The 27431-nt window shown below is 42.3% G+C and overlaps 1 protein-coding gene across 4 annotated transcripts in view; it reads right to left on the bottom strand.

Annotated features, from left to right (window-relative positions):
• Fyb2 (FYN binding protein 2) overlaps positions 1–27431 on the bottom strand; it is a 110170-nt gene that overhangs the window by 16335 nt on the left and 66404 nt on the right. Inside the window, exons 5-15 of one of the 4 annotated variants that reach the window (XM_042271528.2) lie at positions 25942–26042; positions 18398–18432; positions 16491–16522; positions 15621–15720; positions 14001–14145; positions 5309–5423; positions 5180–5220; positions 3276–3339; positions 2129–2221; positions 886–930; positions 101–132 (exon numbers count right to left, since the gene is read on the bottom strand). In XM_042271528.2, coding sequence (XP_042127462.2) covers positions 101–132; positions 886–930; positions 2129–2221; positions 3276–3339; positions 5180–5220; positions 5309–5423; positions 14001–14145; positions 15621–15720; positions 16491–16522; positions 18398–18432; positions 25942–26042 — 803 coding nt within the window. The remainder of the gene's footprint in view (positions 1–100; positions 133–885; positions 931–2128; positions 2222–3275; positions 3340–5179; positions 5221–5308; positions 5424–14000; positions 14146–15620; positions 15721–16490; positions 16523–18397; positions 18433–25941; positions 26043–27431) is intronic. The other 3 variants (XM_016005727.3, XM_076564635.1, XM_076564636.1) reach the window with 3 other exon arrangements.

Genomic DNA, 27431 nt, shown 5'->3' with positions numbered 1-27431 from the left:
GGGAAAGCGGGAAAGATTACCAATGTTCTTCCCCTGCCCCTTAACACACCAATCCTGAAAACAAAATATCAGTGGACAATATCAAGTAAACATTACTTACCTAAGTCAGGCAGTGACATGGAAAATCCATTGCTAATGAAGAAAAGATAAATAAATAAATAAATAAACAAACAAACAAACAAACAAACAAATAAATAAATGTCAAAGAACAAAGACATGCTCATTAATAGATATATCCAAAACACCATCCTAATGGCAGGCGTCCTGATCCAGATAGCACTGAAGTGAGACTCTTGCAGCTCTATTCTGACTGGCTCTACCCTACTCCACATGAGCTTGTTCATCCCTGTGGACTGCCAGTAACTTACTTCCTAACTAGACCACTCAGGCTGCCTCACAGCCTTCTAAGATACAGTCAGATCTACTCAGTAAGCATGAGGATTGATGAGAAAGAACAGTGCACAGATGAATTCATCAGAACTCTCTGCAGACATTGCAGCCTGTCTGTGCTTTTTAAGCCAAAGGAAGACTTCTCCAGAGAAACGCTGGTCTGGTGGAAATGTAAGATGGCAAATTGCTAAGTGGAAGAGGACATGCTGTCCAGCTAGATGTGGTTCTCTTCTCTCATTGCTAAAGAGGTCACATGGAAAGAGATGTGTGATAGGAAAAGGGAAAGGAAAAAATAGAAAAGAAAGGAAAAAAAGCCTATTTATTTGATGCCTTTAATTTAAACTCATTACTACAGGTATTTTTGTAGTAGTCATGAGCCAGGCCCTGATGCTAGGTGAGCGAGATGATTGGATACAGTTTCTGTCCTGAAGGGAGACAGAAAATCAAGTAACAAAATCTCTTCCGCTGTGATCCAGACTGTGATCCAGTACCCACCTCCTGTCCATTGGCTCTCCTGGGAGATCTAGCCCCAGCGGACAACTGGAATTAAAATCACAAAATTTCAAGGCAATGTAATTGGGAAGAGCTTTCGAGGAGAGTAGCTTCATTCTATCTAATGCAGGTGAAGATCCTAGCAAATTATTTTCCAGTGCCCCCACAAAGGACAGATCTAGACCTGTCTTATCTGTATTGATATTGTGCAGAGAGACTGTCCACAAAGACCATATAGTCCCCCTCCCACTGCATCCATGAGGGAACCATGGTCCTGTACAAAAAAATGGAAGAAACTCCTGGCTCTTTCACTGTTAGTGAATTTGGAACCATCCCCCAAAACTAACAGTGGAGGACATGGGGACAGGGCCTTTCTAAGTCCAAGACCTTGAGATTCACAGGCAGGTCAGCAGAGCAGATTACCCATGACCACATGAGACACACATCACTGCTTTCAAAGACGACAAAGTAAACATGGATGTGTATACAAGGAAGACCACTGGAGAGTGTGCAGCCAAGAGAACATGAAGACCACTGGAGTATGTGTGGACAAGAGAACATGAAGACCACTGGAGAGTGTGGGTCCAAAAGAACATGAAGACCACTGGAGAGTGTGGACAAGAGAACATGAAGACCACTGGAGTATGTGTGGACAAGAGAACATGAAGACCACTGGAGAGTGTGGGTCCAAAAGAACATGAAGATCACTGGAGAGTGTGGACAAGAGAACATGAAGACCACTGGAGAATGTGCAGCCAAGAGAACATGAAGACCACGGGAGAGTGTGGACAAGAGAACATGAAGACCACTAGAGTATGTATGGACAAGAGAACATAAAGACCACTGGAGAGTGTGGGTCCAAAAGAACATGAAGATTACTGGAAAGTGTGGACAAGAAAACATGAAAACCACTGGAGTGTGTGTGGACAAGAGAACATGAAGACCACTGGAGAGTGTGGGTCCAAGAGAACATGAAAGGATATAACTACTAACATAATATTTAGTGATAATGACACGAGAAGCCAAGGAAGACTACAAGTTTTCCATTCTGGATCTTGCTTGCCTATACTGGTAATTTTTTTCTCACTTGTTTTTTAGGGTGTCATGTACTGGGGCTTTATAGTTGTAGTTCTGACACTATATGCTGTCACCGGTGCTGAGAATTGGATGGAAAACAGCAAGCATGTGTGTGAAAGACAGTGTTGCTGATAAACTCCAGGAAGAAAAGCTACCGGGGACCGTTTACCTGACATTTGACTTGGCTTTCTTCATTCTGAATATGCCCTTCTCATTCCTGAAGAGCTGCTGCAGTCTTTTCAGGGCTGCTCTTCCATCTACACTAAGAGGAATGAGGAGATAAGACAACACAGTGTTTGAGACGGTCCTGGAATTGGGATAGAACACTATTGGCTTATCCAGGACCAGAGACTTCAGCCTCAAGTCCGAAAGAGACTCCCTTGAGGAAGTGCAAGGAAAGGCCTCGGCAATTAGGAGTGAAGTTTTCTGGGACCCTGATACAAAGCATATCTGAGGCAGCCATGGAAAGAGGAATTACAGTGTGTACAAACAGTCATTTACGACAAATAGTGTCCATTTTTGTAGAGATTATGAAGCAAAGTCTTCCTTCGTGAGGAGAAAATAATTTGGGGCAAAAACTCACTCCTAAATGATGCTAGAGACACATCAGAGGAATTACTGGTTCCTGGAACTGCCATCACTTATTTTTAACATACTCTTCAGTAACTGAGTGTACAGCAGTGGTGACATATTGATGGGCCAGCTGATGATGAAATGCTAATATCCTCTTGGCTTTGGAGGATGTAGTCAAAAGAGAGTTCACCTACATAACCAGCCCAGTATCACAGTGCCCCTCATCCCCAGACTCCTCACTGTTGTCTATGCTCTTTTCTTTTCCTTGCTCTTCCTAATTAAACTTGGCCAGTGTTGATCATTTGAGCAAACATCATCTGCAATACCTGTGAGGAAATCCCAAATCCCGGAGTCTGCCTGACTAACTCACAAAGACAAAAGCTAAGTTATATTTATTGCTTTGATCCTAGAAAAGCAACTATAAAGCCAAGAAAAATTCTATTGTTATTTACTTCCCTTGTCTCAACTACTTCTTAACACATAATATAAAAGTTCTCTACTCTAGAAAATGAACATTTGTCTCCAAGGAGAGAGCAACGAATCTTCAATCTTATGATGTATGATTGTACATGCTAGGGAATATGCTGCCAATGACAATGCAGTTATTTCAGTAACTTATCATCACTCTGAGCAATCTTCCCCAACAATGGTGGCAGGGGATGGTGCCATGTTTTCAACCATGGCTTACTAGGTAAACAAGAAACACCATCAGCATACAATCCAAATCCAAGAAAGAAACTCACTTTGTTTTTTGGTCATTATTCTTTGCTTTGTATATATCTTCATACATGTCTTCACTATTTTCCTCTGAAATTAAGAAGCATACACACACATACAAAAAAAAATGTGAATAGATACCTATGAGCTGCCAAGTACTTTCAACTTTTTTTTTAGCTAACTGAGTTTTGTTGAAGTATATGCATGTTTTCATAAGCACATGATAAAAATTTATAAACATCTATAAAGCTGTATAAATGGGAATTAAGCATGTCTTCTGTGTCTGATTCCATGTGGGATCTGCTTCAGCCAAAGGCAGCTTGTTTCTCAACAGATATATGTCCTTCAACCTCCATCCTTCCCCTTCCCACAGTTAGTGCAGAACAGCTGTGATCATCCATGCATGAGACATGCATGCTAAACGCTGGGGAGACAAAGGAAAACCCATGTATACTAAAGAATGTCTCCCTTTGCACCAGCCTAACACATAAGCTTAATATACACAGATGGACACAGATAGTAGTCTGGAAACAGAGTTTACAGGAAAGAATATTGGAGTCAATGTATAAATGTTAAAGTTTCAAACTTTGCTGGAATACAGTGAGCATGCAGAGTTCTTTAACTTCTCTCTGTACCTCTGTTCTCTTATTAAAGAGTGAATATTGGATACATGTCAAATTTCTGGACTCTAAGGAGCCAGCCCAGAATAGTATTTGATTAGCTTAGTGTGTGTGTGTGTGTGTGTGTGTGTGTGTGTGTGTGTGTGTGTGTGTGTGTGTGTAATATATATTACAAAGAGAGAGACTGTCTCACTCTTTAGCCCAGGCTATCCTGAACCTCACTATGTAGGTCTAAGCAGGAAATGGGAAAGAAGATAGGAGAGAAGGGGAACGGAGGGAGGGGTAAACATAACTATGGATCTCTAAAAAAAAAGATATGAAAATCTGCTATTTTATAAGTTATTGGAAAAGACTACCTGAAAAATAAATATCCTCTGTAGAGATTTGAGAATAGCCCCAGAAGCTCATATCTTTGAAGGCTTAGCCACCAAGTATTACTTTAAATGGGGATGGGCACCTGCAAACATCTTCTGGTTGGCATTGCAGAGGCCGAGTTGACAGGAAAGCCTCTTAAAGGGGAAAACTGAATATAGTATGAGATGAAGCTACACAGATGTTGGAAAGAGGGGCAGGCCAGCCAAAGCCTTTAGGCCAGAGATTCTCAACCTGTGGGTCATGACCCTTTGGAGATCTAACAACCCTTTCACCAGGGTCACATATTAAATATCCTGCATATGAGATATTTACATTATGATTCATAACAGTAGCAAAATTACCATTATGAAGTAGCAATGGAAACAATTTTATGGTGGGGGGGTCACCACAACATGAGGAACTGTATTAAAGGGTCGCAGCATTATGAAGGCTGAGAACCACTGCTTTAGGCCCTGTTGACATTGATATTAAAAGCACTAGGAAGTTGGGGCCACATACTCCAATTGCAAAGGACCCAAGTTCAGTTCCCACACCATCAGGTAGATTCAAAAAATGGCTGAAACTCCAGCTCCATGGAACCTAACACAATTGGCTTCCACAGACACCTGTATATACATGCACACCCGCCCCCACTCATACTCACATCCACATAATCAAAAATTAATAAGCACTAGGAAGCCCTGATGGTGTTTTAAATAAAAACATACCACTTATCAGACTTGCTCTGTTAAGGCAGGGCAAAAAGAACAGTTTCATGTGGAGAGGCTTTCTGCCATAAGAACGTCCTTCCCTCCTCTAAACACATGCCTCTGCACCACTGCTCTTCGTCTCCACATCCAGTTCTTAATCACTGAAAATGTGTCCAAAGAAAAGTCCACAATCACGGCTCAGCCTCAGCAGCACTCCGTGATTCCATGATTCTAACCAGCACTTACCGCTGTCTGAGGTGAATGAGCTGGAGAAGTCCCACTTGGGTCTGTGGAGAAAGATATACAGACCATTAACCCAGCACACCTTCACAGTCTTGCCACGTCCCTCCTTCTGGAAGGTGAGAGGACACTTACAGATCTTCTCTGGAGCACCCCACATCGTCATAAGTATCCTCTGAAGAGGAGTTTGACCTAATGGTACTTGGACTTGGGGTTTCTTTGGTCACCTCCAAAGCCTCCACATACCCACCTGTAAGGGAAATAGGAAAAGCCCTGAGACACCATCATCAGCTCTTAGGGACACCTCTGTTACTCATCCCTGGCGATACTGCACCCGCAGGAAAAGGCAGACTACGGGTGAAGAAAGTGGAATGCCGTCTGGGCATGTGCTCATTAGAGCAGGAGATGTCCCCCAAGGCTCATGTGTCCGATGTTCTGTTTTCCATGGAGACACTGTTTTGTAAGGTTCTGGAAACTTCAGGAGGTAGAGCCTGCTTAGAGGAAGCAGGTCAGTAGAGAGTAACCCTTTAAAGGCTATCCCTATCCCATCTTTGCTCTCGGCTTCCTGTCCACCATGACCTACATCTTCCCCACATGCTTTTACCACTCTGATGTTCTTCCCTAACACAGCCCTAGAAGTAGCAGAGCTGAGGACTATGGAGCAAAACTCTGAGACCAAATCAAACTTTTCTGTTTGGTCCTTTTAGTCACTGTGCCAATGAAACCAACAGCATGGTCTGCATGGTCTGGGATAAGCCACCTTCGTCTTGCAGAGTCTGTTACAAATCCCTGAAGTTGGGGTAACTTGTTGTGGAATATTATTTTAAGATGTGTTACATTTGTTTATGCTATGGAACATTTGTTTTATGATGCAAAGATGTGTTACGTTCTTTTATGTTGCATTTGTTTAACTCTGTGAAACTGTGTTACTTGCCTGTCTAAAACACTCAATTGGTCTAATAAAGAGCTGAATGGCCAATACAGGGCAGGAGAAAGGATAGGCAGGGCTGGCAGACAGAGAGAAGAAATAGAAGAAGCAAGAAAGAACAGGAGCAAGAGAGATGAAGGAATGAGAAAAGAAGGGGCCAGCCACACAGCTACACAGCCAGACACGGAATAAGAAGGAAAGAAAGGTATAAAGAAATAGAGAAAGGTAAAAGCCAAGAGGGAAAAGATAGATGGGATAGTTTAAGTTAAGAATAGCTGGCTAGAAATAAGCCAAGCTAAGGCATTTATAAGTAAGAATAAGCCTCCTTTATTTGGGAGCTGGGTGGTGGGCCACCCAAAAGAGTAAAAACAACCAATAACAGCAACTAACAGCCCCTTCTATGTGACTGTGCAAGGATCAAGCACATATTCATAAAGAGTGCTAATTGCCCAGCGAACCAAAGCTTTTCCCCAACTTAATGGCTCTTCCCATTGCTTCCGACCCTCTGTCCTGAAGTCCTTCAGGCTCAGAGATTTTCTCCACCATCAAAATGGCCTGTGTAGTCTTTTGGTAGTTTTTCTTTTTTCTTTTTCTTTTTGGTTTTTCAAGACAGGGTTTTTCTGTGTATCTTTGCACCTTTCCTGGAACTCACTTTGTAGACCAGGCTGGCCTTGAACTCATCGAGATCTACCTGCCTCTGCCTCCTGAATGCTGGGATTAAAGGCATGTACCACCACCGCCCAGCCTTTTGGTAGTTTTTATCTTTCTTAAAGTTTCTTAAGTTAACTGAACAGCCGTCAACATGTATGTATTATTAATCATAAAATTAAGTAGAAGATAACGTGCCAATGTGAAAAGTCCATAAGGGTTGTTTGCATGGGTAGGCAACCCGATAAATAGTTCTCAGCTGAAAACTTGTCATAACCATAAAACTGTCACCCCTTCGTCAGTTGGTGCAGCTTCATATTCAGTCTGTGGGTGCTGCAGGGCTATTTTCATTTCAGACACGAACTACTTATCATAAGAAGTGTATCTAAAAATATGCAACAAGGAAAGTGACTGGTATCTATTAATTAAATGAGTCAAATGAGAAGATTTTATCCTATTGCAAGAAGTATGTGACCCTCAAACTACTTCAAAAGAGGGTCAGTTCCCAGAGGAAGGTGGCTCACTTTTTTCTAGAGAAGTTAGCAGGACAGTTTTAGCAAAAATAAGATGCTAAACACATAGTTGGGCACTTTTTCTTTCTTTTTAAAAGTGTTTTTATTATACCTTATAGGTTTTGAGTGTTTTGCCTGCATGTATGTGTGTATATCACATGTGCACCTAGTGCCTGCGGAGACCAGAAGAGGATGTTGGATCTGCTGGAACTGGAGTTATGGATGACTGTGAACTACCATGTTGGGTGCTGGGAACCAAACCCAGATCCTCTGTACGACCAAGTGCTCTTAACCACTGAGCCATCTCTCCAGTCCCCCGCTTCTTAATCTATCTTATTGGTTCATAAAAAGCATTATGGAATCATCTTAGAAACATAATTCACAAAATGTATATCTTCAACAGACAATTCCATATCCACCATAATCCTTCATGCCGTTTCCATTTGACATATTGGATTTCATACCAATCTCATGATTTCCTTTTTAAAAATTTCTAGTCTTTAAATCTACTGTCCTTTAAAAAAGTCAGTAATACCTTTCCCATTGCTCGGGTATCTCAGGCCCCAAGTGTTGGAGACATCCTTCTTTTCTTCCATATCTCATATCCTGTCAGCATTCACCTGTTATCTCTAACAAGGTTTTATGGTAAATCCAGGCACACTTCCACAGTCCTATCACAGAGCCCTCCACCAACCTCTCACCTAAATCACTACAACAACAACAAATTTCCCCACCTTAGCTTATAATCTATCTATTCTCAGCCAGGTTGTTCTTTAAAACACAACTCTGATTATGACTTTTTGTGTGCTGGAAGTTCTTGATGGTTTGAAAAAAAGTCTCACTGAGAGCAAAGGCCAAACCTCTCAAAGGGATTTCGAAAAGCCTGTGCTGGCCTTCTTCCCTCACTGCTCTCTCTCTGCAGCCTCTCTGGTCCAGTCACAGGGACCAACACCTATGACCAACTCTGGCCTGGAGTATTTCCTCCTTTTTCCTTTCTCCCTAGAATATTCTTATATCAGATACAATATGCCTATACTATTTTTATTGCTATGACATAACCTCTGAGAAAAGTAATTTATGGAAGGGGGGTTGAATTTGGCTCTCACTCCATCATGGCGGGGTGGTCAAGACAGTAGGGGCCTGGGGTGGCTGGTCATGCTGAATCCACAGTCAGATAGGGGAGAGAGCTGAATGTTGTTACTTAGCTTGCCTTTTCTTCTTTCCTGTTCTTTATTCAGTCCAGAACTCTAGAATGGGGGATGGTGAGACCCACAGGCAGCATGGGCCTAGCTTTCCCAGCTAAGTCTCTCAGGAAGTTTCCTCACAGACACGCCAAGAGGCATTGTCTCCTGTATGACTCTAAATGCAGTTGACAAGCAGGAGTAACTATGCTTTCTGGATCTATTGAGGCCCTTGAGGTCATCCACAGACACATTCAAGTTCCAACGTCCATGGCCTCCTTAATGTTCTTTCCTTTTTTATATCATTTACCTCCATTTCATATAAGAATGTTTTATTATTTTTGTCTGTCTTCATTTGATGAGGAAGTAATCCCTATGGGGTCTGGGATCATTTATTACTATATATTAATTGTACAAAAGAATGCAGTTCATTGTGGAATTCTTTTCTATTCAGTGTATGCATTTTGATCTTATTCACCACATCTATTATCTTGTCTTACCTACCATCTCCCTCCACATGGACCCTTTTCTCTTCCTTGTTAGTGTCTTTCCACATGAGGCAGAAAACATGATTAATTCTGTTTTCAGTTCCTCTCCAATTTCATCCACTTCCCTGCAAATGATAATTTCATTCTTCCAGGTATTAGTGTGTATGAGTCTATGGAAGCCAGCAGTCCAACTTGGGTGTTGTTCCTCAGGCTTCGTCTCCTTTGTTTTTCGAGACAGCCCTTCTCACTGGCCTGGAACTCGCTGGGCTGGCCAGCGAGTCCCACGGATCTTGCCTATCTCTGTCTCTCAAGGGGTGGAATTACAAAGCATAGCATCATGCCTGTTTTTGTTGTTGCTGTTGATTTGTTTAAACACAGGTTATGATGATCAAATTCGAGTTCTCATGTACACATACCAAGGCAGATATTTACTAACGGAATCATCTCCCCATCCTCCTCATTCTTCTTAATAACATAAAGTAAGTGTGTGTGTGTGTGTGTGTGTGTGTGTGTGTGTGTGTGTGTGTGTGTGTATGATTTTCTTTAGTGGGTCCTCTGTTGAAGGTGACTCTGTAAGTTGGCTGTTTTGAGCAGTGCTCTGATAACCTCGAGTGGGCCGACTTAGTTCTCTATCTTCACACCCATCCCTGGTAATAGCTGTGTCATGTGGCTGTTCCGTGTTTAGTTTTTTTCAAAGACTGTCATATCGATTTCCATAGCAGCTGTCCTAAAATTCACATGCCCACCAGCAGTGTTTAAGGGGCCCCTCAACATTCTCTCTAGAGTTTGTTTTCTGTTGTTGTCATAGCCATTCTGATTGGGGAAGGTGGAATCTCAGGATAGTTTTGATTTACATTCTTGGACCACTGAGGAAGTTGAGTGCTTTTCCATGTAATTTATTTGTACTTCTTTTGAGAAGTGTCTGTTGTATTCATGTGCCCAGTTATTGAATGGCTTATTTGATTTTCAGTGTTGAACTCTATACATTCTCGATATAGCTGGCAAAGATCTCTCCTCATTCTGTAGGCTGACTGTGTGCTCTGCTGCTTCCTTTGTGGCAGAAGCATTTGTATTCGTACATCTCATTTGTCAGTTCTCACCACTCTTGTGTGTAAATTGGTGCCTATACCTACATTTCTAAGGTTTTCCCGGTGTGTCCTTCTCATGATGTCAGGTTTCAGTTGTTACACTAAGGCCCTTGATCCATTTTGAGTTGATGTGTGTGTGTGTGTGTGTGTGTGTGTGTGTGTGTGTGTGTGTGCAGAATGGAAGATAGGGTCTTCAGTCCTATGTGCATGAGAGGAGGAGAATTCTTTGGCTGTTTCTTTCATCACTAAATCCCTATACCTTGAGGCATATGGGGCATGCAAAGAACACTAAAATACTTTGAATTTTGAAAAATTTGAACGCATCTTCTAGCTAGTAAGTTTAACATGTACAGAATTTACTGCTATTGAAATGTTTGTATCTATTTTCTTATACCATATTTTTTAACTTTTCTCTGCTTTTTAAATCTCTTTCCCGATAACTAAGGTTTCTGCTCTTCAAAATTTAAAATTTTCTCATTTTAGAAGATACAGTGTTGTTTGTGTTTAATAGTTACCTGCTCTTTTTAAAACCTTTTTATATTTTTTACTTTCATGATTTTTTGTTTGCTTTTGTATTTTTCTTCTTCTGCAGTGCTGTGAATCGAAAACCTGGAGTTTTGTCCATGCTAGGCAAGCACTCACAACTGAACTGCATCCCTAGTCCTGTTTTAAGATTTAACGACAACCAACTACACAGGGGAATGCATCACAAAACTACAGACCAAGGACTGGCTCCAGCTGCACATCTTCACACACACAGATCAAAGCAAGCGGCTCTGGTCTTGGGGCTCTCTGCTCCACATTCTTTCTCACCACAGGTAACAGCTGTTCTGACTCCCGATGTTGATGCATTCTATCCACCTTTGACCTTTGCACTAATGCAGCAATGCAGTTTGTACTCCTTGGTGCTGCACATTTGCATTCAGCTTATGTTGAGAGATTCTTTCAGGTTGTTGCAGATAGTTAGTTGCAGCTTCTCCTTTACTATGACTGAATTTCCTCTTCTAGTGTGTGGACAGGATATGACGTATTTATCCACTCTGTGTTTTTGTTGTGGCAGTGTTTCCCCCCAGAAGACACAGTCCTCACTAGGTAGTCAAGGCTGCCTTAAACGCTCTATCATTCTACCTCCATCTCCCAAGTGCTGGGCTTTCAGGCTCCTGTCATGCCCAGACCTCCATTCTCCTCTTCATTTGAACAGTTTCTAGTTGAGACTGTTATAAAAATGTTCTGGCACAATCAATTTGTATATTTTTGTTAATTAAATACATGTTTCTGCCAGGGATATATGCAGCCTGGTGTGTCTAGGCCATTGAATGTGCATGTGTTTGATTTTAATATTCACAGTTTTCCAAGGTGATGGTCCTAGTTTACAATCTCCTCAGAATATAAATATTCTACCTGGTCCATATCTTCACCAACACTGAATATTTCTAGTCTTTTCCATTGCAGGCATTTTGATGGCAGGTAGCCTTCACTTGCAGTTCAGGGAGAGTCAATGAACTTGGGCTCTCATGGCATATTTACCTTTGGATACCTTCTCTTCCTCTGTGATGAAATGCCAGTTCAAGTATCTTTCCAATTTCAATATCTATCATTCCTTTTATTGATTAATTTCTGTTTTGTATTTTGTGACTACAAAGATGCTTACATAAAAGATGTATATATTCCCTATCTGAGTTCTTGGTCAAATCGGTAATCATGTACAGCAGCTTAGATGAGAATGGCCCCTGTAGGCTCATGTAGTTTGAACACTAGGTTCCCAGTTAATAGCACTGTTTGGGGGAAGTTTGGGTGGTGTAGCCTTGCTGGAGGAAGTCTGTTACTGGGGGTGGGCTTTGAGATGAAACAGCTTTGCCCTACATACAATTTGCTCTCTCTCTGCTTGCCACTGAAGACTGAGTTCTCAGCTTCCTGATCCTGCCACTTGCTGCCATGCCTCCTAGCTATGAGGGACTATAAGCCCAATAAACTTCTTCTTTAAGTTGCCTTGGTCATGGTATTTTATCACAACAACAATGAAGGAACTAATACAATATGTATATGGAAAACATCTTCACCTTGTCTGTGATTTGCCTGCTAACTTTTTTATTTGTATCATTTAAGAAATACATCCTAGCTTGCCTGAGTCTTTTCAGGATAAAATAATTAGTATTTTGGAAAGTAGAAATGAGCTGAAGATATGACAACATCAGAAGTGACATTAAGGATGAATTTGGAGAGTCAATGGGACACAATAAGCTCAGAGAGGGGGCACAGGAGCATCCCAGGTAGAGAAAAGAGATGAAGTAAAAATTTAAGACCATTTAAGCCCATGACATGCTCTGAAACCATTTGACCGTAGCAGAGAGTATCAGGGCGGGGCAGGAAGGACAAGTGAGTGGCACAGGGGAAGCCCATGAGGCTGGAGTAGATTTTAAAGGATGCTGAATCCACCTTTTGATCACTGAATTCATCCTATTCTGGCTGTAATACATCACATCCGTGACTTTCAGTAGACTAGTATGCTGCAATGGACCTTCCTTTTTGGGTTTTCAAGACAGGATTTTTCTGTGCAGCCCTGGTTGTCCTGAACTCACTGTGTAGACCAGGCTGACCTTGAACTCAAAGGTCAGTCCACCTCTGCGTCATGAGTGCTGGGATTAAAAGCGTGCACCAGCACCACCTGGCGCAATGGGCATTCCTTTCCTGCATCTTTGCAGCATCTACTCTGATTCTCTTCATAGCAGCTGACTTGTTTTCCTTCCATGGGGTGGGTCTTGGCTTGGGTGAGAATGGCCCACATAAGCTCATATATTTGAATATGTGGTCCCCAGTTGGTAGAGCTATTTGGGAAGGATTAGGATGTGTAGCTTCGTTGGAGGAAGTATGCCACTGGGGTGGGTTTTGAAGTTTTCAAAGCTCATACCATTCCCCATTAGCTCACCCTCACATGCCTTGTGCTTACAGATAAGACATGAGCTCTCAGCTGCTCCAGTACCATGCCTGCCTGACTGCTACCGTGTTTCCCGCCATGATGGCCATGAATTCTAACCCTTTGGAACTGTAAACCCTCTATAACTCTTTCTTCTATATGTTGCCTTGGTCATGGTGTCTCTTCACAACAATAGAAAAGTAACTAAGACAGAGGATGTGTTGTTTGGTAGAAATGACTGTACCCACTCCTAGCTCAATGGGAATGTGACACAGCCTGGTCCAACCAGATCATCATAGGTTTTTAATCGGCGATGGCATGTGACTCAATCAGAGACAATGCAAGACTCATGTCTTTTATCTTTGGAAAGATAAAAATTACAAGTTGTCCTTTGGGGCTTATCAGAGAATAGTTTGTAACTCTATCAATGCTTGCTGCCAGCTAGACTTTATAGGACTTGACTCTGCCTGAAAAACACAGTTACATTAGAGGAGAACTCGAGATACTTTGTCCTTGTGATATTATCTGTGTCCCTGGATCCAGGCATGCCTTGAGTTTCTGCCACATGATCCTACTTCAAGCATGTGGTTTAACCAAGTATGATTTAATTCTCATTTATAATAGAGGGTTCTGACTAATGTGAAGGAAGAAAATGCAGCTGAAATAGTCACTTCATGATGCTGCATGGCATGTCAGTTTGCTAATGGTGAGAGCAGGGTCAACAGGCAGACAAGAAAAGAACAAGACTGTCACATGACATACTGTTGGATCTGGTCCTCATAACTCCTGTGAGGTCCGTGCTCAGATTCCCTTTTTGATGGAGAAATTGAACTACTGGAATACTCACCACACAACTGTTAAGTTCACACTTGTGTAGTCTTGAACTTAAGCCATTTGCCTCTAAATGCAGTATTCTTTCCATTACTCAGGGGAAGACAGCCCTTACAGTCAAGTTACTAGGAACATAATAAATGTCCACTATATATCTATAAATAAACTATGATCTTGGCCATGCTCCCCTTTAGAACAATTCGGTAGCGAAGAGATTCCAGGGGAAATACAACTTACCCTTATCTTGGGAGGGCCTGGTCAGCATCACATCCTCAGGGAAGAGCCTGTTCGGAGTGATGTCAGTCATGGCTTCCGGGTTTCCAGCTGGAATACTCCTTCTGTCCTCGTGGACTTCTTCTGGTGTCCCTTCATAGACACCTGCCTAAACACAGACAACAGGAAGAGCAGTGCTGGGGTTGATAGTCAAATCAGTTCATTGCTCATGCACTCTGGGCTTCAGAATATGTTTCTTCGTGAGAGCAACTCTTAATTATTACAGGTTGTTGAGTGCTGTCTTACTAGAGCCTACATCCTCCCAGAGTCCACACCACACCCTTCACTTATTTCTGAAGAGCCAATGGATGCCTGGCAGAGTCAGGCCTATGGGAGTGCTGACTCCAAGTCAGGCTCTTTTTTCCATCTCAACCATCATGGCATCCCGTGAGAAGAAATATCACTAGTCCTCTTGATAAAGAACTAGGCAGCTCAAATAACTGATGATGGGTTTCATTTTCAGTAATCTACTGAGAGAGGGCTTAGCCCTACATCCCTGTTCTCACCACCTGTAAGGGGGCTTCTGGGTAGCCCTCTTTTCCTCCAGGGCTGTGGATATCGCTCTATATAAATAAAACACTGATGGCCAGTGACTAGACAGGAAGTATAGGCGGGACAAGGAGAGAGGAGAACTGGGGAAACAGGAAGAAGGAGGGAGAGACACTGCAGCCACCGCCAGGACAAGCAGCATGTAAAGACGCCGGTAAGCCACAAGCGACGTGGCAAGGTATGGATTTATAGAAAGGGGTTAATTTAAGATATAAGAACTGTTAGCAAGAAGCCTGCCACGGCCATACAGTTTATAAGTAATATAAGCGTCTGAGTGATTATTTTATACATGGATTGTGGGACTGTAGGGCTTGGTGGAACCTGGAGAGAAGCCCTCCAGCAACACTCCAGTTTACCTGACATTTGCCTTCTATCTACTCCCCCGCACTCCTTCTCAAGTCTGTGTTTCATTATCTATGGGACCTATATTGGATGTAAGACAATGTGAAAAGCTCTGGAAGTAGGCCAGGCAATGGACTGAGCCCAGACATTGGTCATGGTGAACACAGGAAATTAGGGTGTAATAGGATATTATTTATGGAAGTGTTCACAGCCATAGCAACAGAGGATGGAGAGAGAGATTTCTCCTTTCCATTGGGAGGCTGAATGTGGAAAATCTTCCTAAAGCAGAACTCATCAAGCTCTATCTTTTAAAAGGTAGAGCTTTTAAACATACCTTTTAACATAGGTAGGAGACTGATAGAAGGGGACAGGAATATCTGGCAGATTAATCAGAATGAGCAAAGATATGGGCTATTTGGAGAAGTGTTAATGACCTAATATTACTAAGGGGTAGTGTGGAAGCTGTGACAAGAACTAAGCTAAGGGAAAAGGGGGGGGGATAGGAGAGAGAAGACTGAAGATGAGGCTCAAAAGACACATGGGGGGGCTGAATTATGAATGTTCTTACATACACCACAAAGGGTTGGGGTTTATTCCTTAGCTTTGTAAGAGAGGCAGTGGCTGACACTGATCAGATTTGTATTTGAGAAAGACCATGTCTGAATTACATCATGAGTCCTAGGACATCGATACCTCAGAAGGGTGGTCAGGATGTGAATCCTCTCGCTTTTGAGGTTCTAATTCCCATAGCTCTTTTTCCTTCACATTGTTTTCTTCGTCCTTAGGTCTAGGGCTGAAATAGGAAGATGCCAAGGAAAAGTAAGGACTTACATGTAGATGGTAGATTGGCCCAATCCTAATGAGATGACTGAGAATTGTGAATCTTTCTTTAAGATGAGAAATCAGGACCAGATCAACCAGACTGATAGCTTATATGAGCTTCTGCCTGTTCCAACCAGTGGAAGTATCATTTTTTGCTTAAACCCTTTTAGTTCTCTAGTACCTGTAGGGTGCACACAGTCCTCCTGTGGTTTGCCTTCCCAATTCCATCTCTCTTTGTTCCTTCCCTCTGCGTCTGTTTGGGTATGGATTCTCATAGTTTCCCCCAACCCACCAGCTTATTTGATCGTCTTGCTCTTTTTATTAACTAGTAATGTTTCCAAACATGCCATTTGCATCTTACATTGCTAACAAATCTGTTCTCTTCTGTCTAAGTCACAGTACTTGGGAGTCCTCCACTGATACCCTGGAGTACCATGTCTCCCTATTTTGCCCATCTGTTTTAGATTACCGCAAGTGGTCTACGGCTCTATCTTCAATTGCCCCTCTTTGCTTTGACCACTAGAGTTGGCTGCATGAGCATAGTATGGGCTAAAATGACAAGAGCAAGGACGGTCAGACAGGGTCACTGAGACCCTGCTTTGCACTGGGTGTCTTACAAGGCCCTGGGGAAACAGGACCAGTCCATGCACTGGGAATATAGCCAACCCGTACCGGGAAAACGAATTCAATCATGAGTCATAGGTGGATAGACTATGCTTTCATTTTAGAGATAAAACTTACCTCAGCTCTGGATGCAGAAAACTCCTCCAAGGCTGAAAACAAAGAGGAAAACAGTCATTTCTGTGAGGTTACCCAAAGCAGGCTTTGCTGTTGGTTATAGACCATTGGGTGACGTGATCAAGCGGGAGGTGAAGTCTCAGGATGTGGCAAGAGCAGGCCATGGCCACAGAGAGTTCCATGAACTCCTGTGTGTAGGGCTGGAGCTCACACAGAAAAGAAAGCATTTCTGAAGGTGCAATGCTTGTAAATTACAGCACATAACATGACTTGGACAGTTTTTCTGCCTCCCTTTCCAGGCATGCCCCTGAAGGAGAAGAGCTTCTGGATGTACAGCTCATGGCATCCCGGCAGTTTCTGTTGCCAAAGGTCAGTGTGTGAGTCTTGCTTGGATGGCGCCCTAACTACACACTCTCTGATCAAAATTCTACCCTTAAATGGCAGAGATTTAGTTTTTGTTAAGATTACATCCCAGTGGTCACAACATAACAAAACTCCCCTTCTCCTTAATCACTGGTCCCACATCTGTTGTCATTAATTGTTTGGAGTCTAGCCAAGAACCCTGAAGAAAACAGAAAATAAGAATCTGAAAGTAGTCTCCACAGCCTAGACAGCCCTTAGAGGAGTGCCCTGCAGGCCTCAGTTCAGTGACTAGTGGTTCTTCGAAGAATTCTAGCAAATCAGTACCAGTAAACAAGTCGCATGGAACCTTTCTTAAATACTTTGAATGTTAATTACTGGCTACTTAATAGCTCTGAGCCCTCGAGTCATCATTTATAGTTGGAGGCAGGGGTACTGACACCCAGGGTAATCTTGGGGACTGAATGCCATTGTATAATTCCTGATCAAATAAAGGGCTCGCTGCTAGACACCAACATGCCAGCAGGAGGCAGACAGGGTAATTGCCAGAAAGGAGGATAACCACAGAAAATAGTCTGATGTGAGGCAACCAGACCTTCTGCAAGGATCCAGGAGCATCTCGTAAGAGTGTGAACTATGCTCACACAGCCCCGCAGCCAAGTCATCAAAAAAGATGACATCAGACTCTCCTCGCCCAGCTTGAAAACAAAATGTGCCCACCGAGGGTGAACTAGACCATTAACTGACCCCACAGAAGGGCTCGGGAAGCGCCTACTATACGTGCCAGACATTATGCTAAGAGCTCAGACACTTCACTGCTCTCTGTGATTGAAGAAGTACTGGTCCCCCCATTTACTGAACATCTGCTGTGGCAGACACAGTGATAAAACAAGCTTCCTGTCCCCATGGGGAGCACTCCATTTACAGAGGAGTGGTGATTCAGAGAGCTGAATGCCAAGTTCCAGGTCCTCCTCAACACACCATTCCATCAGTGCTTGCCTATGCTCCCCTCACAAGGGTTCCAGATGTAGGTATTCTATTCTTCCCATTGCACAGGTGTCCCATACAATGTCCTTGTTGACCAACATTCAAGGTCATAGCCAGGAGCTATGACTAAGGCCAGTAGCAATTCTACTTGGGGCCCCAACTGAATTGTTACATCACTTCCAAGGTGGCATTTAGCACCACACTGGCAGGAGCCCAGGAAGTATGCTTCTGGGCTCTGTCTGTTTTCTTGAAAGCATAAGATATACAAATTTGGTTGTCCTCAAGGACATTTCTCTCTGAAAGAGATGATTATTAAAGGTCATTTGCCACAGACCACAAGAGATAAGGGTCCAGGAATAAATTCAGATCATGTCTGCCCAACTCAATACACACCTTCTAATTCTGTATTAAAGGACTGGGGTTCAGAACCCTTACCACTAGAACCTAAAAAAAGCCTGCTTCAAATAAGGAACTCTCATCTGGCTAGAAAGTATTCTAGACTCACATCTGTTGGGAGTGTGCTACTCTTAATCACATATCAGTAAGGACAGGAGAAGCAATACCTTTTGGAGTTCTTCAATTTCAATTTCATAAGTGGCTAAAATAAACAAAAGATATTTCAAGTCAGTTTATATACTCATTTAATTAAATAGTCAGGATTAATATCATTTATATGATTGCAGAGTCCAGTTTTCTCACCCTTCAGAGCATCAAGGTTTGAGTTTTGTGGGGATTTCCAGGGTGGAATTTATAGCCTATTTTGAACATGTAAGAAACCACATCTTAAGCTTCCTGATTTAGTAAATAGATACCTACATCCTGCTTAAAAGATATTATCAAAAATCAGTGGTAGCACTTAGGAGAGAAATGCGAAAGGTAGTTGTAGGTGTGTGTGTGTGTGTGTGTGTGTGTGTGTGTGTGTGTGTGTGTGTGTGTGTGCAGACTACTAGGAACCCAAGTCTAACTTAGATAATTGCCAGGTCCTTCCCCAAGTACTTTGTTTCCTAAACACAGCTTGAAAGAGGACATAAATATCTCCTGACTTTCCTGATGGTTCTGGGAGTGTGACTTAATGAAATCATGACTTCCTTAATTATTAATACATATAAGTAGTGGTGAGAATTGGTGGCACCAAATTTGAGTCCTGCCACTTTCTTCCTGGGGGATTCAGATGAATTCCCATGAGCCTTGGGCTGTCATTCTGAGAAACTGGCTCATCAGCACCCCCTCCCAGATAGCAATTAAAAATGTTGTCTATAGGACACTGGGCATTGCATGAAAAGGGTCACATTTTCCAGAAAATTGCTTCTCATATGCTTGTTGCTTGGCAAACATTTATGAAATCCTGAAAGTGTGGAGCAGGCAGGGCTTCTGCTCTGTTTCTTCTGCTATTGTCTTGAAATCGATCAAAAAATGCCCCATTGCTCAGCTCTTAATGTAAACATATCATTCACTGACAAAATAAGTGTAACCCTAGTTTCCCCTAAAATTCAAGTTTTCTTAGATCTAAAATTCTATGTGTATCATTACTAATGTAGTTCCACATAGGTAAATGTATAGGTAAAAGTCATCTTTAGTGACTTTTAGAGGAAGCTACTTTATGCCCCTTGTTTTAATTTTTTGTTTAACACACACCCTTTTAAAAACATCAATCTGTTTATGGGGCTAGAGAGATGACTTAGCGGTTAAGAGCACTTGTTGCTCTTGCAGAGGACCTGGGTTCTAGTCCCAGTACCCACATGATGGCTCAGAACCACCAGCAACTCCAGTTCCAGGGGATCTGACAGCCTCTTCTGACCTCCATGGGCACCAGGCACACACACAGTGCCCAGACATACATGGAGGCAAAACACTCATATCCACAAAGTAAAATAAATCTGAAAAATTTAAATCTACTTATGAGTCAGTTTTCCCCATATCAATTCTAAGTATTGCCTCATCTCCACTCTTTAAAAAGATAATCTTCTCTTTGATGTATCTGTCTGTGCTCTCCATAGAATTAACAAATTATGATCTCACTTGCTTTCCCTTTCCACCATGTAGAATATCAGTGCATGTTATGCCTTGGAAATCACAAAACCAGGGCTTGCAGATTCCCTGGGGATGCTTGCTCCAATAAGCAGGAAAAGATCACACACATTCAATTGAGGATGCCCGTGCGTCGTCAAAGCCAAGGCTCTCCATTACTCCAAGGTAAGGACACTAGGCTTATGTTTTGTTGATACTCATGGGAGACCTGCCCTTTCCTAAACAGAAACGGAGGCGATGTGGATTGGGGGCAGGGGTAGGAACAGAGGAGTGGAGGGAGGGACTGGGAGGAGAGGAGGGAGGGGAAACTGAGGCAGAAATGTAAAATAAATAAATAAATTCATTAAGAAAAAGAACATAAGGCTTGAGAAGAAAAAAAAAAACAGCAAAAAGGTGCAGATGTGAGGGTTCCAAGGGAGGAAAGGGGAGGGAAAAATGATGTAATTACAATCTCAAAAATAAGAGAAAGGGAGGGTGGGCTGTACTCCAAACGAATCAGCAGGGGCTAGGAATTGTATCAAGTTTTGAGCCACAGCTTTGGAGTCCAGGCTCACTTTCTGTGCAGGGGCCTTTAACTTGCCTGCTCTGACACAGCTTTCCCAGGGCAGCAGAAAAAGAGAAAACTCCAGAAGAGTTTCCTCGGCCACTTTCCAAATGCAGAGATTCGTGGTCTGGAGACCTTTCACTTCTCCATGTAAGACATCCCATGTCATCTTAGACAAGTCTGTCTTTTACATTAGGAGGTGAGATGACTCCAATTAATGTTAAGTAATTCAGTAATATAAATAGGCAAACATCTTTACAGTCTAGGCATTATGCTTCCTTTTGATACTCAAACTTTACCGATATGGAAACCCACACTCAGGGAAGTGAAGACGCTTGCCGAACGCCACTGAAGAGGAACAGCTTCCCAGCTTAGAACTTCATGGTCTGAAGGTGTCCCCAAGGCTCTCCAAGACCCCTCAAGAATTCCCTGGCACCAGGAGGCATAAGGGCACTGATGGTCTTGATAACATCCGCGGATAACTATGTAATTTCCAGAACAGCCTGAATCCTGTGATTCAAGACTAAGTGAGCTCTGTCATGGTGGGCACTGTGTGAACTGTGACCCTAAGCTATTGGGTTTGTTTCAAGGGACAAAATCACTGATGGGAAAACAGACACCAATTACTGTATCCTCCCCTTCCTGTCTGCTCCCTAGCCCCACCCCATCACTCCTTTAGAAAAGAAATTCAATTCCTCACTCTTGAGAGAAACATTAAATTAGATTTTATAAAAGGTGTGAGAATTAGGCTCCTGTTTGACATTATTTTTTTAACCTATGGATACTTATATACTCTACCATGATTTGTTAGAAGGCTAGCTTCATTGGGTTGCTTCTCCATCTTCGTAAAAGGGGAAACAGGAAAAGAATGGTTTTGTGCATTTATGACCTGCCCGTCTCTGGTTTCTCAGCTTCAGTCCGCCACACTGCGACTCTCCACCAAGGCCACATGATCTTCGTCACTGAAGTTATCGGTCTTGCCATCAGGTGGCTGCTCCTGCCCACATTTTCTTTCTCAAAACTGTCTGCACCTATTTTAAGTCCCTCAGCATTTCCATGTAAATTTTAGAATAATCCTGTCTATAGCTACAGAACACCTTGCTGAGATATTTATAGGAACTGCCTTAAGCCTATGAGCCACTTGGGGAGAACTGGTGTGTGTGTGTGTGTGTGTGTGTGTGTGTGTGTGTGTGTGTGTGTGTGTGTGTGTGTTTACTGTCAGTTTTACTCTATTGGGTCTTCTAATCCACAAACACAATATGTCTTTTCACTCATTTGGATTAGATTTGATTTATTTAATCCAAATTTTATACCCTTTAATACTTAACTCTTACGCATGCTGTGACAAATTTAAGTCTACACATTTATCTTTTGGAAAGAAAACTTAAAATGTATTGTACTTTTCCAATTTTAGCACCCACGTGCACATTGGTAGTACATAAAAACACAATTGTGTTTATTAGTTCTTGGCGGTGGGGAGCGGGGGTTGTTGCTCTGATAGGTTCTTATAAACTCTTAGGAGTTCCTACAGATGAAGATGCTATCTTTCTTGCCTTTCATTTCCTCATTGCCCTCTCTCTGGCTAGAAATCTTAGCTCTCCTTTGAGTGAGAGTAGTAGGTGAGGGCATTCTTGCCTTGTTCCGAGTTTTGGAGAGAGAGCAGTCCCTTCTTTACCACCAAGTAACACGCTCTGCAGCCTTCCTGTGAACATCCTTTATCGAAGTGAGGGAGTGCCTCTTCCCTTATTTTTCCAAGAATCATTATGTTGTGAACAGGGTAGAATTTTGTCCAGTGTCCTTTCAGAATCTATTGTGTGATTTTACTGTTTCACTCTGTCACTGTGGTGGGTGACACTGATTTGTGGATACTGAGCTTTGTATCTCTGAAACAAACTGCACTTGATGATGCTTGCTGAATACTATTGCTAATATCCTGTTTTAACAGTCTTTATGGCTACTGTTGGAAGATCAAGGCTTGCTGTGCTAGCCTTTAGATTTAGTATCAGGCTTATGCTAACTTCATGAGACAAGCTGGGAACTGGTTGCCTCTATTTTTCTCAAAGATATTGCAAAGCACTGGTGTTAGCTCTTAAGAGTTTGCAAGCATGTTTCACTGAAATCACCTGGATGCAGACTTTCTTTGGGGAACTTGTATGAGGTGTGGGTGCATGTATGTATGTATGTTCTCATGTATGCAATGTGTGTTGGAGGTGTGCATGTGTGTATGTGTGTTTTCCTATATATGGACACACACGTGTGTTGGAGGTGTGCATGTGCACTTGGAGGCCAGAGATTGCTATTGGGTATCCTCCTTAACGGTTCTTCATTTTACTTTCTAAGACATGTTCTCTCAGTGAACCCAGAGCTCACCGATTCTCAGAGATCCCTGCCTCTGCCTCCCAAATGCTGCACTTATAGCTAGAAGCCACATCTTCCAGCTTTCATCTGTTCCTAGGAATTCAAACCGCAGTCTTTATACTTACATGGCAAGCTCTCTACCCTCAGAGCCAGGGCCTTAGTCCCTATTTCGGGGAACTTTTCAAATTCTAACTTCAGGTTTTTCCTAAGGGTTACAGGGCAATTCAAATTATTTTGGGTGATCTGTGGTAGTCTGAAATTTAAAAGGGATTATTTCAGTTTTGACTAAGTTGCCAAATTCATGTCTGTACAGTGCTTCCTTAACCCTTAGTGCCCACGGGTCTGTGAGGCTAACCCTGCTTTATTCCTGAGATTGTTAATTTTCTTCATCAGTCTTGCTACAGATTTGTCAATTCCATTGATCTTAGTAAGGGGATGCGACATGTCACAGAAATCCTCCTGACTGCTGGCTATAGTTCCCTAGTTTCTCAAGTCTTACCTGGTCTATCCTCTATCCTAGTCTACCACACAGTGTCCTACTGGCAGGGATAGCCTTGGCCACTTCCATCCCCTCCCCCCTGACTCTGCTGTTCCACAGTCATTTCTTAGTTGGACCAGGTCTCACTTCCTGAGCCCTTTCTGCCTCTTTATTCATCAGCCCTGGCTTACTTGGTGGCATTACTCCTCAAGTGCAGTGAAGGACTCTGTAGAAAAGCCTGAAGAGAGGCTTGGGTTAATAATTCCTCCTTTAGGTCCCTCAAGTGATGCCCCTGCAAGGCCCACCTTTGGAATTTGTGTCCAGGAGAGAATAAATGGAGATCTCCTGCCCAGCTTTCCATAATCAATCCTCAGCTTTACCCACTAGAACAAGTAGCCCTGCATGTGTGAAACATCCATACACCCTCCCGTGAAGCCCAGCTTGTCAAGAGGAAGACGGATCAAGAGAGAATCACTGACCAGGACCTTGGTGAGGCATTTCTGTAATGGTAGGTTCTGGGTAAGGGAGTCTCAGGGGTCCAGAGAAAAAAAGGTGTAGGCTCAGACTCAAGCTTCCCCTCAGCCCTGTGAGCCTTCAGTCTTATAGAAAGTCATTCAGTGGGATCCAGTCCACATGGGGCCCTAGCCTTTCTAGTCAAAGTGTGGTAGACAGACCAGCAGCACCACATGAAAGGTGAACTTGTTAGAAATACAGGTTCCAAGGCCACATACCAGAATTGTGGAGCCAGAATCTGTATTCTAAGAAGATCCCAAGGATCAATGCAGACATTAGAAAGTGAAAAGCCCTGCTCTATTCCTATGACTAATATTCTACAAACCACATAGGCACATTGGTTTTTTTCACAAATGATCTGACTTATCCCATTTCAAATGTTATCAGGGCACAAGGACAACTGTCTGTCTTCTTAGACTTTTAGAACACCTCTGTAACAGGGTGGGCAATGAATGAAAAACAAAACAAAAAGCAAACAACAACAAAAATCCTACACCTATGGCAGACATTAATAATCAATTGCAAAACTTCCATCTCATGCCTGAATCTACCCTCTAAATTTTAAGTGTTCAAGGCAGCCTTTGCTGATAATAGACTTTGTCCAGTAGAATTTTCCAGTAGTTATTCAATTTCTCACTCTTAGAGAGTGAAATGTGTTGTGGAATATTATTTTAACTGTGTAAAGGTATGTTATATTTGTTTGTGCTGCATTTGTTTAATTATGTAAAGATGTGTTGCTGTTTCACCTTGCCTGCCTAAGGCACCTGATTGGTCTAATAAATAGCTGAATGGTCAATAGCTAGGCAGGAGAGGGATAGGTGGGGTTGGCAGGCAGAGAGAATAAATAGGAGAAGAAATCTAGGCCTGGGAGAAGAACAAGAGAAGGAGAAGAGGAGAGAATGAGGGAGATGCCCAGGGCAGCTAGGCAGCCACCAGCCAGCAGACATGAGAAGCAGTGACAGTAAGATGCACAGAAAGAAAGTTAAAAAGCCTTGAGGCAAAAGGTGAAGAGAAACCGGTTGAATTTAAGTTAAAAGAGCTAGCCAGAAACAAGCCTAAGCTAGGTTAATCATTCATAACTAGTAAGTCTCCGTGTCATGATTTGGGAGCTGGTTGGTGAACCAAAAGAAAAAGCCTGCTACAGAAATGACAATATATCTTCATGTTTTATGTCACGTACTTTCTAAGTATATATTCCAGAACAATGACTTCTTTCGTAGAACCTAAGTCTTCTTGTCTGTACAGCAATAATTGAGCTGGAAGACCTTCTGGAGCCTCCTTGAAGGAAGATAAGCTCCCCTGTGTAAGATGCAGCTTAGATTTATGGAAAGGGCATGGTGTGTCCAGACAGGCTTAGCCTGTTCTGCACTATTGCTCTACCACACGGTACTTGGGTCACTATGTACAGCTCAGCCTCTCTAGTCTTCAGTCTCTTGTCTCTTGTAGTGAGGGATGGAAGCATTCAATCTGCAGGTATCTGCACAGAAGAACTAGCAGTGAAATACAATCCATAGTGCTGGGTTTGTAAGTCCTGTTATTTATTGTAGCACTAATATTTATAGCTTCTGTAGAGAAGTGGATGATGCTGTTTGTAGAACAAAGACATTGAACCTTGCAGTAATGTTGCGTCTCAGCTTCTCATTCCTTTTCTCTGAGCATCTCCTTTGCACAAAATGTTCTGAGCATCACCAGAGGCTGGAGGATTTAGCTCTGGACTCAAGAGCTACTATATAAATCCCCTTTTTAAATTAGATTGAACACAAAGTCTAATTCTCATGGTATGTCATCTCATTTTCTACACACTAAGTAACTGCAAGAATGCTATGATAAGCGAGGTGAGATTTCCTTAAGAGAAGTGAGAAAAAATTGAATCACACTGTCTTGACTTTCTTCCTACACACCTACAAAGGGCAAAGCAGTTAAGATGATTAGAGATGAGAAGAAATGGCAGAAAGGAAGAGGGACACAGTAGGAGTCACTTATTAGGAGTCCAGATCAGTGCTGATGCCCAGCTGGATTGATACCTATTGTTAAGAGACAAGAGATGGGAGAGATAAAAAGGAAATAAGATGGCAGAGCAGAATGAATGTGAAATCTTAACATATCATTAGCTGTAGGGAGAATACCATCCTGACACATTCTTATTCTGCACAGGGTTATAATATTAATTGGCTTAGCAGACTTACCATCATCAGTTTCTCCTACAGCACACAGGTTAATGGAGTTGCCAGAATGATTCAGATATGAAATTGTTGTGTCATAATTATGTGATTCTTCCAACTCAGCCCTGAAAAGAATGGAGGAAGAAAAGGTTACTTGAACTAACACATTTCTTGACTCTGACCAGGGAAGCAGGCAGGCTAACTGCAGATTTTCACCTCTCCTCTGCTGCTCCAAGTCCAATCCCCCGTCTCATCTCCAGCTGGGTAGCAGACCACCTGCTGCAGCCTCCCTTTCCTCCTTGCCTGCATTCCCAGGGGACTAAGCAGATTGTGATGGAACATCTACTTCCCTCCTTCCTCAGCACCCCTTCCTAGAGTCATCCTCATTCCTAAGTGTCAGCTCCTAATACCTAAAACACATTTTATCTGGAACCCCCCTCCCTGGTGGCCACGTCTAGCAGAATATCAGAAGAATTTCCTACCAGGGATCACAGCCACCACACTCTCCTAAGAACCAGAGAAGGCAATAGGAACAAAATACCCACCCAACAAACACAAGACCAGATATCAACACCTACAACTGCAGTCTTCCCAAACCTGAATGCCTAGAAGCCAGCATAAAAAACAAACAAACAAAAAAACCAAACCAAAACAAACAAACAATAACAGCTAGGACACTACATCTCTACTAGAGGCCAACAACCCTACCACAGCAGGCCTTGAGTACCACAACATAGCTGAAGCACAAGACAAAGACATTAAAATAGCCTTTATGAATATGATAGAGGTTCTTAAAGAAGAAATGAATAAATCTCTTAAGGAAATCTGTGAAAAGACAAAGAGTAGAAAGAAATGAATAAAACAGTTCAAGACCTGAAAGTGGAAATAGAATCAACAAAGAAAACTGAGGGAAATCTGGAAATAAAAAATTCAGGACTTCAAATAGAAACCCTCAGAGGCAAGCCTCAGGAACAGAACACAAGAGACAGAAGAGAAAATCTTAGGCATTGAAGACACAATAAAAGAAATTAATACTTCCGTCAAAGAGAATGTTAAATCTAAAAAAATCCTGCACAAAACATCCAGGAAATCTGGGACATTATGAAGAGACCAAACCTAAGAATAAAAGGAATAGAGGAAGGAAATAAAAAACACAGGTCAAAGGCCCAGAAAATATTTTCAACACAACCATAGAAGAAAACTTCCCCAACTGAAAGGAAGAGATGCCTATCAAAGCACAAGAAGCTTACAAAGCACAAAATAGATTGGGTCAGAAAAGAAAGTCTCCTTGGAGCATAATAATCAAAACACTAAATGTACAGAACAAAGAAAGAACATTAAAAGCTGCAAGAGAAAAAGATCAAGTAACCTATAAAGGCAGACCTATTAAAATTACACCTGACTTCTCAATGGAGACTCAAAGCCAAAAGGGCCTGGATAGATGTGTTGCAGACTCTACAATACTGCATCTGCCAGACCAAACTACTATACCCAGCAAAACTTTCAAAAACAAT

This window comes from Peromyscus maniculatus, chromosome 2 (assembly GCF_049852395.1).
Source record: "Peromyscus maniculatus bairdii isolate BWxNUB_F1_BW_parent chromosome 2, HU_Pman_BW_mat_3.1, whole genome shotgun sequence".
NCBI lineage: Eukaryota > Metazoa > Chordata > Mammalia > Rodentia > Cricetidae > Peromyscus > Peromyscus maniculatus.
This window is presented reverse-complemented; position numbering and strand designations above follow the sequence as displayed.